Source organism: Podarcis muralis, chromosome 17 (assembly GCF_964188315.1).
Source record: "Podarcis muralis chromosome 17, rPodMur119.hap1.1, whole genome shotgun sequence".
Lineage (NCBI taxonomy): Eukaryota > Metazoa > Chordata > Lepidosauria > Squamata > Lacertidae > Podarcis > Podarcis muralis.
This window is the reverse complement of record NC_135671.1, coordinates 1,308,265-1,321,423: the sequence shown is the minus strand read 5'-3', so window position 1 is coordinate 1,321,423 and position 13,159 is coordinate 1,308,265. Positions and strand designations below refer to the sequence as shown.

Here is a 13,159-nt window from a genome sequence, read left to right as displayed (position 1 = left end):
TCACGGGGCACATAAGAAAGTCAGAGACATTGTAAAAGAAATTCTTAATTTGCACATCCTGTTTCAACCAGTGTTAGGTGTTGTGGCTTCCAAGCACACACCAGGAAAAAACTTCTTTCTGGAGCTAGCACTTCCTATAGGGAAGATGCCCGATCAACAACTGCACTTTTATTAAGTCTACCTCCAAAATAAGATTGTTTCGAAATGGCCATTAAATTATCCACTATATTTAAAGCCAATTAAAAGAGAAATGGGACTGCAGAGTTTGGTCAGAACTCTTGCTGAAATAAAGAAAGTCTGGGTCTGGTCTGGGGTTTCCAGAATGGAAGAGAGGTGAGATTTAAATGTAAGGATATGAAAATATAAAATAACCCTGTAGCAGAGGGGAGAAACTAGGGAGTTAATCTAGAAAAGCTGGAAGCAAGGGAAAGGATGAATACCTTTCCACCATCATTTAACCACTCCCCCTCTCAAAGCTGCATCTCTCTAGGAAGAACAAGGGACAAGTTTTTCACACATTTGCGTATAGCAGGTAACCAGGCCTATAATGATACGTTTGTTTTTCTCAAATGAGTTCTCTCATGCCGCTCAATTTCCTGGTTTTTGTGTAGTCTTTAAACCACCCTCTTTCAATGTTTTACCTCACTTAAGTCTTCTGAAATAATGACCAGATATACTATTTATTTTTGGTGGGCTAGAAAGTCTCATCTGAGCAACATGGTTACTGGAATCTAATAAAAGAGAGCGCACGCTCCATTTTGAACACACACATTAAACTTCCATATATAGTCAGATTTGCCACTTACCGAGTGGGAAGCCGTACAGCCTTTTTAAGCAGCCTATTGCACATTCACAAACAGCGCGATAAGTCGGAGCTCTTCAAATTTTATGGTCCAGTGGCATCTAATGATTGTTTATTGGATGCATTTAATACACACCAGGGATACCTTAAGGTTTGATTTCTTTTCAGGCAGGAAATAGAGCAAATTGTTATAGCTGTTATTACTTGGAAAGAGCAAGCGTGATTGAATGGATCCCCAGTTGTCATTGTGGTTGTGACAAAAATAAAAAGCAAAGCGGAGAGCGTGGTCCCATGGAAGATGATTAGCATATGCTTGGGGCGGGGGGAAGATGGTAGAAGCTGTGGCAGGAAAAGTGGAGATTTGAAACAAATTAAACTGTGGAATTTGCTGGCAAGGAGTGTGGTGGAGTCTCCTTCTTTGGAGGTCTTTAAGCAGAGGCTTCACAACCATATGTCAGGAGTGCTCTGATGGTGTTTCCTGCTTTGCAGCAGGTTGGACTCGATGGACTCTATTCCAACTCTATGATTCTATGATTCTATATAAAAGGATGTCACATAGAGGAGGGAGAAAGGTTGTTTTCTGCTGCTCCAGAGAAGCGGACACGGAGCAATGGATCCAAACTACAAGAAAGAAGATTCCACCTAAACATTAGGAAGAACTTCCTGACAGTAAGAGCTGTTTGACAGTGGAATTTGCTGCCAAGGAGTGTGGTGGAGTCTCCTTCTTTGGAGGTCTTTAAGCAGAGGCTTGACAACCATATGTCAGGAGTGCTCTGATGGTGTTTCCTGCTTGGCAGGGGGTTGGACTCGATGGCCCTTGTGGTCTCTTCCAACTCTATGATTCTATGATTCTATGTTTTTGTTATTTAGAGAACTTCAAGGAATGAATGACAAGGAAAGGGATGTCAGGGAGATCTCTCTCTGTGCTTCGAGCTGGTCCAGTGATCAGGCCCAGAGCTGTCATGTGATGGCATCAGGATCCACTGGATCACAGGCCAGTTCACCCCTGTCCTCTTCCCACTCCCTAGAAAGCACCATTTGGAAGTGAGGACATTACCGGGATTTCAAAGGCGGAGTTGACTTCCAGGGGGAATTTTTGAAAGATGGAGCTTTGTCCTGGGTCTTAAGCAAGTCAATCGAAAAATCGTCTTTTTGGAGTGTCCTGGTTTTTACTCACTGAAATTTGGGGGCTTTTTGCTGGCTGCTACACGTGGGAATCCTGGACACATACTGGATGAGGGGAAGTGGGAGCTCCACATCTGCCTAATGTTGGTATCATTCCACAGAAGGCAGTAGACAACTGGATGGCTGGAGAGTTGGTGGAAAGACAACTCCACCCAAATAAAAATAAACTGTGTGTTTGGATTTCTCTGTAAGCCCAGCAGTTCCACTGTAGCAAGAATTGCTATATCTTTCGATACTGAACAATTACATGACATACCTAATAAACAAAAGTGTAAAGCAAGGCACCTTAATTTATCTGCCTTATAAATAGCTCTAATTGCCAAAAGTAGTTGAAGTGAAATATTTGATAAGGGGGGGAACCAATTTAATTAAGTTAATGTGCTTTAAATGTATTATTCAAACCAATTCTAAAATTTGTTTAGAAATGTTTATGGAGATATATGTAAATACGTTAAGACGTAACAGCTGAATAGAAGATACTTCCTCAAATTGTTTAGATGTTGAGGGGGAAATGAATGTCCCGAAAATTAATTAATATTCCAGATTTAGCATACCTGAAGAGCTGTGCACACACACACACACACACACACACACACACACACATGGTTTCTAGAATCACAAAGGAACTTCAAAGTTGTATAGTCTGACCCTTGAACCCACATAATGTCAAATCCCCTTTTAGCTCTGGGGCTATTTTTGCAGTGTGTTTGCCTTTGGCGTGTTTACCAAGGCTGCACTTCCAGTCGTTCTAAGATGCTTTGTATTAGGTTTGGTTTCATGAAATAACTCAAAGGAAGTTTCCAGGGTGTCAGATGTGTACAAGCAGTTTTGCACATAATGAGCAGTTGCCAGAAAGTTGCAGATAGACTGCATCTGTTAGCATGGTTTGCAACATCTCCTGAAAAATCCTGTATTTTCTTTCTGCCACCCCATTTTCTTCAGGAGAGTAGGGTTTAGTCAACATTTCTCTTCCAAGAATGTTTTAAAATCTGAAGAATGGAATTCCACACCTCTGTTACTTTTGAGTGCCATAACTGGCTTGTCAAATTTCATATTTGCCCAAGTAACTCATTTTTTCAAATGTTTCGCCTTTGTGTTAAAGCAGAAATATGAATAAGAATCAATAATAATAATAATAATAATAATAATAATAATAATTTTGTTATTTATCCCTCACCCGTCTGGCTGGGTTTTGCCAGCCACTCTGGACAGCTTACAGCATACATAAAAAATTGTAAAATATAAGACATTAAAAATTTCCTGATACAGGGCTGCCTTCAGATGTCTTCTAAAAGTCAGAGAGCCATCAGCTATTACAAGACAGTACTTAGCTCCACCCAGACTGGGAGAAAATGGTCTCGTGAGGTCTGCCGACACTTCACATGCACTCACCACTGTCTGCTTCCCTGGAATCTGTCAAGAGAAATTGACTCAGTGGCTGACCTGGGTCTCAGATTTCAGCAGCGCCCTGTGCAATGCCAAAATTCAATGCCATCTCCAAGGCTCTGTGCCCAGTGCATCCAAACCAGTCACACTCCCCATAATCTGCCTCTGATTTACTGCTTCAACTCCAGCCTGATTGGTGTCCATCCAGGTTTGCTGTCCTCTGCCTTCTTACCTCTGATAGCTGGGGAGCTGGGCCCATAACCTGTTAAAAATCAAGGGGTGAGATACTCAGGTAGCAGACATTGTCCCCAGTTCTAGTCACCACACAGAGGCAGTTTAAGATCCAAATAGTTTACTGCTGCAGAAGATAAGGCTTTAGTAGAACAGTTCCAGGCTTGGTATATAGATACAGCATGTTGACATTGCAGATAGAAAGTATTTCACTGACTTTGAGCTGACATGGCTTAATCTCTTGTATAGTCAGCAATGGACCGTCACCATAGGAGTTGACTTGGCTGACCTGACACCTGTTGTGTTTCTCTCATCCATAGGATAATTTATGCCTATGAAATAAATTACCCCTTCCTCTGTGTCTGGTTCCTCCAACATCCACCTCCACCATGCTAATGGTTTTTTAAAAAATCTTTTTAAGTGTGCTTTTCTTAATTTTCTGTCCGTGGGAGTTAAAAATTACACTGAACACCTCAAGGGCAAAGCTGACAACATGGGTGATACTTGGTCATGGTCTGCCAACTTTTTTTAAGTGGAAAAATCAGCCATTGGAGGCTGCTAGTTTTAATGAAGGAAAGGCAGGGGGAAGGAGCTGCTGCCATTTTCTGCTCAAAATCACCCTGATGAAATTGCCCCTAGCAGGGGGCAGGGGGGGGGGAGAGATAGTTAGGGTTCTGATATTTTTTCCTCTGGTGGCTGGAGAGGCAATTTTGAGTGGGAGGGAATGGGAAAATCTCCTTCATTCCCGACTGCAGCCTCTGATACAGTTTGCTGCATTTCAGTAATAAATGAATGAATCCATTTGGACACTGTTCACACATCTCCCACGTATTGTCTAGTTTGACCCTTAATAAGAGGACTGATGTTTTGCTATGCAAATCTGTAAAGCAAGTCTAATAATGAAGTATAATCTTCAGCGTGAAATGCAGAATAGGTAAGTTGATACCTTTTATTGGAAGGGAGAATATATACAGGTTTCCAAGATACATGGAAACTCTGTCAGGCAGCAAAGAATGCTAACTAATTCTAAGGAGAGAAAGGAAATAATGCAAAAATCTTCGCTATTCATTTAAACAGGGGCCTAATCGCAAAATGGCTTGCGCATGAAATATACATACGACACCACATTAATGCAAGCTTTGTGTTTGGCAGACTGTTGTGTTAATTGAAAATGCTAATCTTCCTACTCTTCCACAAACAAAAATAACCATAGAAGAGGATGCTGAAACAGCTGCATCAGTAGCTAAAACAGCGATGGAAGAATAGGCCAGTGTTTGCAGCTGCCATAGTTCTGCTTGCATGGTAACATTATCATATGCAAACCTGTGACAGAGGTCGTTGTAGGAAACAACCACAGTTCTTCCTTTCCTACATGTCCATCCTTGCAAAGTCTCATGGAAGCTGTAGTGCGAGGACCAGAAAAGACAGCTCTTGTTAGGTGGGTTTGTCTGGCAGATGAGTGACAGCTGCCACCCAAGAGGAGAACCTCTTATTATGGCATGGCTCTCTTTCAATTTTGCCCAAGTCCTCCCCAGCTCAAAGTGAGCCAGAGCCATAGATGCCTTTTAAAAAAAATAACAGTATGAAATATTACCCTCCATGATCAGTTTCCTGAGTCGCTTCAAAGGTCACATTTACATGCTGTGTGCCCTTACGGCATTCCCGACTTTTTGAAAAGTCAGATTGATTGCTCATTGGGCAAGATACTCCTCGGTAAATTATGTTTCATGTTTTATAAGTCAGTTGCAACAGTCTGCAAGGTTTAAAGTATGAAGGGGTTAAAGCAAGCGACTCCCAACAGCAGTTTTGCCAGTTTTGAGCTCCTCTTCTCCTGATGCATGTAGACCACACCAGTGCAAAACTCAGAATATAAACTCGTGATAGTTTCATTTTGCATTCTGAGCACAGGAAAAAAAATTGGGAAAGGAAATTCGTCTTGCAATACATCGAAGCAATATCAGCTGGGGAGATTTTTATTATCAACCCACCATTTCTGAAATGTAGCAGAAGCACTGGAGCTTCACTCCCAAGGAAAACTCATATCAAATTTCACCACTTAAATATATCCCATCATAATGATGTAAAGGGTAGAAAGCCTCTGTTTAAAGTAATGGCAACCCCAGAAATGAGAGAGAGAGAGAGAGAGAGAGAGAGAGAGAGAGAGAATTGGAGACTATATTTTTTTCATCAGGTATGAACAAGAATAAACTTTATCTGATCTTATCTAAAAGAGTTGACTCAAGGTGTGCCATTTTGGGAACCTGTTCTGGCTTCTTTTGGTCATCACCGCTATCTAAGCCTTCTGGACCAGCACTGAATCCAGAAACACTCTCCAACTGTGTACCTGGTACTTAAGGGCGAATGCAACCCTATCCAAAAGAGACTGAACGCTGTCTCTTGGTCTTTTGAGTCTCTGAGCAACAGTACCTCTGCCTTGTCTGGATTCAACCTTAGATTGTTTACCCACATCACGGATCTCAGTCATCAGTTCAGAAGGTCCTCTGCCTCCACCTAGAATTTTATTCCAAAGAAAATCTGCATATTTGAAAATGACTGAATTCTCATATTTCTTTGCATAGCAGGTCTTCAATCTCTTGTGAGCGTGCAGCTCTTGATACATTAAACTACCAAAAACAGAAGATCATAAGGGTAGATTTATGTTCAACTGTCTTGTTACCTTATGCCCATTTTGTCATTGGGAAAACTCAGAATGGAAATGTAATTTCCCCAAATCATTAACCATTAGGGGATATTAAATCAGATAAAATGAAGCTATTAATAATTTAGTTTAGGTCATGAATCACCTCGCTTGATTCTAAAGGTCAGTTGCATTTCTAGAAATATTCATGAAAACAGAAAACTCCTGAATCTAATTAAGCTTCAGACCTTCTAATCCTAAATTTATTTCCCTTTTCACTAAATCGTTCAGATCTTCACCTACTATGGAAGCTGACAGACTGGCTGAGCAGCAGTGAATAGCTTGCAGCTAGATTTAATGGCTGTTTTAGGGCTTTTATAAAGATTTTCTATGACAGAAACGGAAGGTCTTAGCAAGTAGAATCTGTGCTATTTTCTCCTGCTTCCTCCAGAGGTAATTATCTTACTCCATCAATAGCACTGTCAGAAACCAGGCATATAATTCAGGTTTTAAATGAACAAGCAATGTGATATTTCCTGCCTCCTAGTGGAACGTTACACTGCTCCCATTCCTCTCTGTCACTTACTCACACTTGATATATGCTTCTTAGATGCCCTCTTACATGCCATATTTTCCTGCATTTCCATTACAGATGTTGGCTTCGACTTGACACGTATTTCATCTGGAGCTTTATAGGACCTGCAACCTTGATAATTATGGTAAGAATTCCTGATTAGCATGACTTTCAGTGCTTGTTTTTATCGCATACTTAGCAGACAGTACCTGGCGTTGCCTGGTAGTTGAATCCTGGTCTGTGAGGCTGCGCACATTGGGGGAAAGCTTGTGCAACCAAAGTGCAGTGTGGGGCTGTTTCGAAGTCCTTTTTCAATCAGTCCTGCGGTGCTCTTTGCGGAGGCTGCCTGCTGCTCCCCCCCCCCACCTCCTACTTGCCCTTCAGCACCCCTGGATTGCCCCCAGGTGGGCCAAACCAAGGTGGTCCAGCCCTAATATTTGCCCACTTAAGGAGTGTTCTTGTGAACCTGTGAAATAAAAGGGCATCCATGAGAGACAGAACCCACACCTGTTCCTTATTCTGTTCAGGTTCAACAGAGCCAAGATGTTGTTGTTTTTTGCTTGGGTCTTAGAGACATATACAGAAACAGTGTTTAACTGTTGTCTTCTGGTTGCTGTCTTGGTTGTGTGGTTCCTTGATCCTGCACCTTCAAGAAAGATTCCTATGGGTACATCGGTTGAGGATTTTTGTATCTTTACAGAGTATAACAGGATTTGCTTTGTCTCGTCATCGCAGCATGGATTTTTAGCAATTGCCTCCCTTCCTGCGCATCCTATTATTCTGTTCTGCCTTTGTGTTTGCACATTTTCAAAAGTCCTGCACAGCAGTGTCGCCACTGTGACTGAAGAGCAAGGATTGAATAACATGCTATAGAGATCCGGAAAAGCAACGTGTCAGATTTTAGTCATCTGCTTTTTTCCCTGTAAAAGAACTTGTTAAGATCAGTCTGCCTAATGTTGTGTCTTTGTGTTGCCCTGTGGGCTTCCAGTGCCCCTTTTCTACAAGTCACCTTTGAAAACTGTCTACTTGGGCTGACCCTACAAACTAATTTCTTAATCCGCTTCTTCTGCTATGAAGAATGCAAATAAAAGACTAAGGCCCAGCTCTCAGTAATGTCATAAATCAGTGTCTGGGCTGTACCACTTCAGCTTGCAATGTTGGTACAGTCCTGCATACAAAAAAAAAGTCACCCCACAAAGAAAACTAGGATGTCACAGAGGTAGCTAGTCTAGAGTCTTCTCTTTGACACCTGGTGCTTTATCTGTAAGAATTTTTACTTTTGTGTGGAGGAATATACAGTAATGTGAGTCTCCACTTGCTGTGTGAACTAGTGCAGTCCAATCATAGTTTTACCGCCGTAGAGAAAACTAGAGCCTTGGGTTAATCGCCTTCTCTTTCTCATAACTTGCTTCTTATTTTTAATTTCAGCTTAATGTAATCTTCCTTGGGATTGCTCTTTATAAAATGTTTCATCATACAGCCATATTGAAACCTGAGTCTGGGTGTCTCGACAATATCAAGTAAGTGAATTTTCACTCATTGTGTTCTCAACTGGGTTATGTAAACAACACATAATTATTCTAGGATAATGCCAGCAAGAAAATACTAGGTTGGATCCAGAAAAAGTTGGTTGAAATCAAGACCCACACTGAAATCGATGAGACAAGTCAGTCTGGACTTGAGTCCCATTGTCTTCAGTGGGAATTCGGTGAAACTTATATAGCCTGGATCCAACCCAAAGTGTTGATTTTCTTGTGTTCCAACATTTTTGCACTATTGTACAATGCCATTAAGGCATAGTAGCAACCACGTGAGAGCTCCTTTTCCATGAAGGTAACTTGTGTAGCTATAGTGTAGGGTTGCCTAGTTTTGGCAGTGTGATTCTGTGTGAAAGACCCAGTCTACAGAAATGTCGCACTCCCACACAACCTCTAATGCAATAGCAGCTGCTTCTACAACTGAAAGGCATCTAGGAATGTTTAGCAAGGTGCAGTGATACTTTTTTAAAATGCCCAATGCCCAAAGACAGCTGTTTAAAAAAACAAACAGCAGCCCTCAATCGTTAAGACAAAGATGTACCGTATTTTTTGCTCTATAAGACTCACTTTTTCCCTCCTAAAAAGTAAGGGGAAATCTGTGTGCGTCTTATGGAGCGAATGCAGGCTGCGCAGCTATCCCAGAAGCCAGAACAGCAAGAGGGATTGCTGCTTTCGCTGCGCAGCGATCCCTCTTGCTGTTCTGGCTTCTGAGATTCAGAATATTTTTTTTCTTGTTTTCCTCCTCCAAAAACTAGGTGCGTCTTATGGTCTGGTGCGTCTTATAGAGCGAAAAATACGGTATTTATTCTTCTGCAATAAAAAGTATACATGTAATTCACACTGAAAGTAGAAGTAAATAATAGGAAGGAAATGGATACAGTTGTAGGTTGTTTAATTATTTCATTGTGCTTAGTGTTCCAGGATAGTGACTTACTGGGTGCAAATGGTTCTGTAACTTGTATCAGAGGGAACTTTGAATGTCCTAGTAGACTACGGTACTTCCTGGTGTTTTTTTTACTGACAACAAAGTCCAACCAGAGAGCAAAGTACACTATATGTTATTTTGTCTGCCAATGGGACCTCTTCTCTAGGACTTTAGACTACTTTTAAATCAGATTGAGAACTTATTGTCTCTGTAGGTTAGCTGTTTCTGTTGCCGTGGTTTAAATTCAAAACCTTAGACATTGAGGAATGGAAGCCAGATAGTGATAATTAGTCTGGTTCAATTCAGACCAATTATCCAAACTATGAATTGGAGGACAGAGAATGAGCTGTGAACTTCCTGCTACCTTCTCTTCTCCTCTCTTCTTTATTCATCTTTATCTCAGCTTCTGTCCCGTTTTCCTGTTTAGTAGTAGCAATAGTTTGCTGCCACATCTGACTTGACGGACCATATGGATAGTGCTCACCCTCCAAATCAGAAAGCATGGGTTGATAAAACTCTGCTAAAATTTATCCTTTTACATCCATAGCATCAGCTGAGATCTTATAATTAAATGTCAATTATTCCCATCCATTAGCATCTAGCAGCTTAAGATTGGGAAACTTTTTGATACAAATTTTGATCATTAATTACTCTTTTTCTTGTGCCTAATTTGTTCCTCATTCACAATGACTGCTTCTACTTCATGTGAATCTAACTCACTTTTAAAACCCTTCCCTTGTTTACAGAAAAATCATTGTTTGATTTTTCTGTATTCTACACACAACCGGAAAGGAAAAGCCCACCAATATTGCCTTTTTCCCCTTTATTTAACCTAGATCTTAAAAATGTAATTCTTATCTCTTGTTGAGTGTAATTGAATGTTAGAGAAAATCTTTAACCTACCTATTAGCAATTTGAGTTCCTTCTACCAAAAACAATACTATGTTTTGAAATCCACTTTTGGTATTTAACCAGAATATCTTGTGCCCCCCCCCCCCAAACTTCCATTACTAGTACACTTTTTTAAAAATATCAGTGCGACATATGTAAAAGTTCAAGAAAATAACTAAAGCAGCAGAATATTTTACTTACTATGGACCTGACATTAAAAACAAACAAACAAACCCTTACACTGCTTTCCGAAGACTGGGAATGGGCAAAAGTAGGCCTGTAGTGGAGTTCAGTGGAACCTAGTGGACTGTTTAGTCCAATCTCCTGTTGCTGCCAAGGAGTGTGGTGGAGTCTCCTTCTTTGGAGGTCTTTAAGCAGAGGCTTGACAACCATATGTCAGGAGTGCTCTGATGGTGTTTCCTGCTTGGCAGGGGGTTGGACTCGATGGCCCTTGTGGTCTATTCCAACTCTTATGATTCTATGATTCTATGAAGTGCAAAAAATCTAGAGCTGCAGCATCTGTGGATGTCCAGTCTCTATTTGAAGACCTCCAACAAGTGTCTCTCCCCCCCCCCCTAGTCTGAAGAAGTGTGCATGCACACGAAAGCTCATACCAAGAACTAACTTAGTTGGTCTTTAAGGTGCTACTGGAAGGAATTTTTTTTGTTTTGACTATGGCAGACCAACACGGCTACCTATCTGTGGTATCTGAAGAAGTGTGCATGCACACGAAAGCTCATACCAAGAACTAACTTAGTTGGTCTTTAAGGTGCTACGGGAAGGAATTTTTTTTGTTTTTTCTTCCTAAAGAAATATTTGTTTTTGTAGCTTAAGATCTAATTCCTTCCACTGGGACAACAGAGAACAAGTCTCTTTTATGTGACTGTCTGTAAAGGTTTTTGAAATGAGTGCTAGCATGTCGTCCTCCTCCCTCAGTTTCTTCCTTTTCCATATTTTGTTCCTTGTCCTCAGGGGGACAAGATATGCTTCCTTTTTGAAGACAGCTTCTGGGTGGAAGGGGAAATGGAATGTGCTGTGCTGCCTTCGGACGGCAACATTTTGTTGTGGGTCCTCCTTTTGGTAGTTTAGCTTCAAACAAAGTAAAAGATGGGCAGCTAGTCACCAATTAATAGAAGACTGCCACCTCCGCTTTCATGGAGTATAGGAAAGAAAAATTTGACCTCCATTGTGACCTTAACTTCCAAGAACATCCCAAGGCTGCAAACCTCATTGAGCAGGATGTGCTGCCAAACCATCATTATTTCCAACTTGTCAGGATTCACCTTCAGGTGGCTCATGTCACACAGTCCCCTCCATGACTATAAAACAGATCAACTCAGAAACGGAACCTCGTTTGAGTGAAATAGAGGCGTGTTGCTCCAAGTCCCCCCCATACTAGTGAGCAGGGAGCATATCTCCGTGGGAATCTCACCCAACGTCCTTATAAACAGATTGAACTAACAGATGAAGCTCCCTTAGAGGGAGTGTGCTCATTGGTCCATCTAAGTCAGTACTAGCTATCATAGTGGTTTCCAAACATTTCCCTCCACGGTCCCCTTTTAAAAACTGTTTAGGGTTTCGGCTTAATGATTTTTCTGCCTGTTGTATCAATTGCAATGCACTGGTCTAGATGCTGTGTGATTTTTAATGGTATTTTACTTGTTTCTTTCCTCTTATATTGTATATTATCGTATTGCAATTTGAATTCAACAGGGCAGGATTCAGCTAACGAATCTTATCAGTGGAAGCCCCCTGCAAGGATTTCCCTTTGTGCAATGGGGCTTCCCCTCCCTTCTCCCCCGTGCGCCCCTTTCATTTGCCAGAATTGAGGGGGGAGAACCGCCCCCCCTGGACAGCACATGCTTGCCTTGAAGGAACAATTGCCTTAGTGAGACAGTGAATTCCCCTCCATAGAATTCAGATTGTAATATAATATAAGAAATAAAAGAAGCAACGAAATAAGAAAATGAAATAAAGAAAAGAAGCAATAAAACACAGTGGAAAATTAATCCGTAAATCTAATGTGATAGATGTGCCGTCTCCCATCTTCAACCACAAATCCACAGACACGTCACGGACCACCTGAATGAAGCTTGTAGAGGGCAGATTGGGTACTCTCTGGTCAACATCAAATAGCAGCAGTTCTTCAAGGTCTCTGGCAAAGTCATTTCCTTTCTGTGCCGCCTGATTTTTTTTGTGACAGAAGATTCTAGAACCCTTTACACGTGAAACATGTGCTGTACTACTGAGGTATAGCAGAACAGGCTTGACCTTGTGGAATATCACAGAGAAGGCTCTGGGAAGAGGAAGAGAAACCTTTTTGCCATTGTTCCTTCCAGAAATGAGTAGAACCTGCACCACCTGATGAACTCCCACATCAGCAACTTCAGAAAAGGGTCAGTGAGTGCAGTTGCCTCTATTCATTTCTAAAATGGAGGTTCTCAACTAAGGCCACAAGTACAGTCTTGGTGCCAAGCCCAAGCTAAAAGGACTAGCAGAGATATTTGAAATGGCTCCCATCCAACTATACATCATTCAACAAACTTCTCTGAATTCAAAATGAGGACTGAAAGTAGAGAAAAGGGTAAAGTAAAGGGACCCCTGACCATTAGGTCCAGTCATGACCGACTCTGTGGTTGCGGCGCTCATCTCGCTTTATTGGCCGAGGAGCCAGCGTACAGCTTCTGGGTCATGTGGCCAGCATGACTAAGCCGCTTCTGGCGAAGCAGAGCAGCGCACGGAAACGCCGTTTACCTTCCTGCCAGAGCAGTACCTATTTATCTACTTGCACTTTGACGTGCTTTCGAACTGCTAGGTTGGCAGGAGCAGGGACCGAGCAACGGGAGCTCACCCCGTTGCGGGGATTCGAACCGCTGACCTTCTGATTGGCAAGACCAAGGCTCTGTGGTTTAACCCACAGCGCCACCCGCGTCCCTTAGAGAAAAGGGTAGCTAACAGAAAAACCCACACAGGATCCATATTGTTGCGC

The 13,159-nt window shown here is 41.7% G+C and overlaps 1 protein-coding gene across 29 annotated transcripts in view; it reads left to right on the top strand.

The window, feature by feature from the left end:
* ADGRL3 (adhesion G protein-coupled receptor L3) overlaps positions 1-13,159 on the top strand; it is a 543,408-nt gene that overhangs the window by 427,994 nt on the left and 102,255 nt on the right. For all 29 annotated transcript variants that reach the window (XM_028711325.2, XM_028711329.2, XM_028711310.2 and 26 more), the window contains 2 exons: positions 6,895-6,961; positions 8,245-8,336. In XM_028711325.2, coding sequence (XP_028567158.2) covers positions 6,895-6,961; positions 8,245-8,336 — 159 coding nt within the window. The remainder of the gene's footprint in view (positions 1-6,894; positions 6,962-8,244; positions 8,337-13,159) is intronic.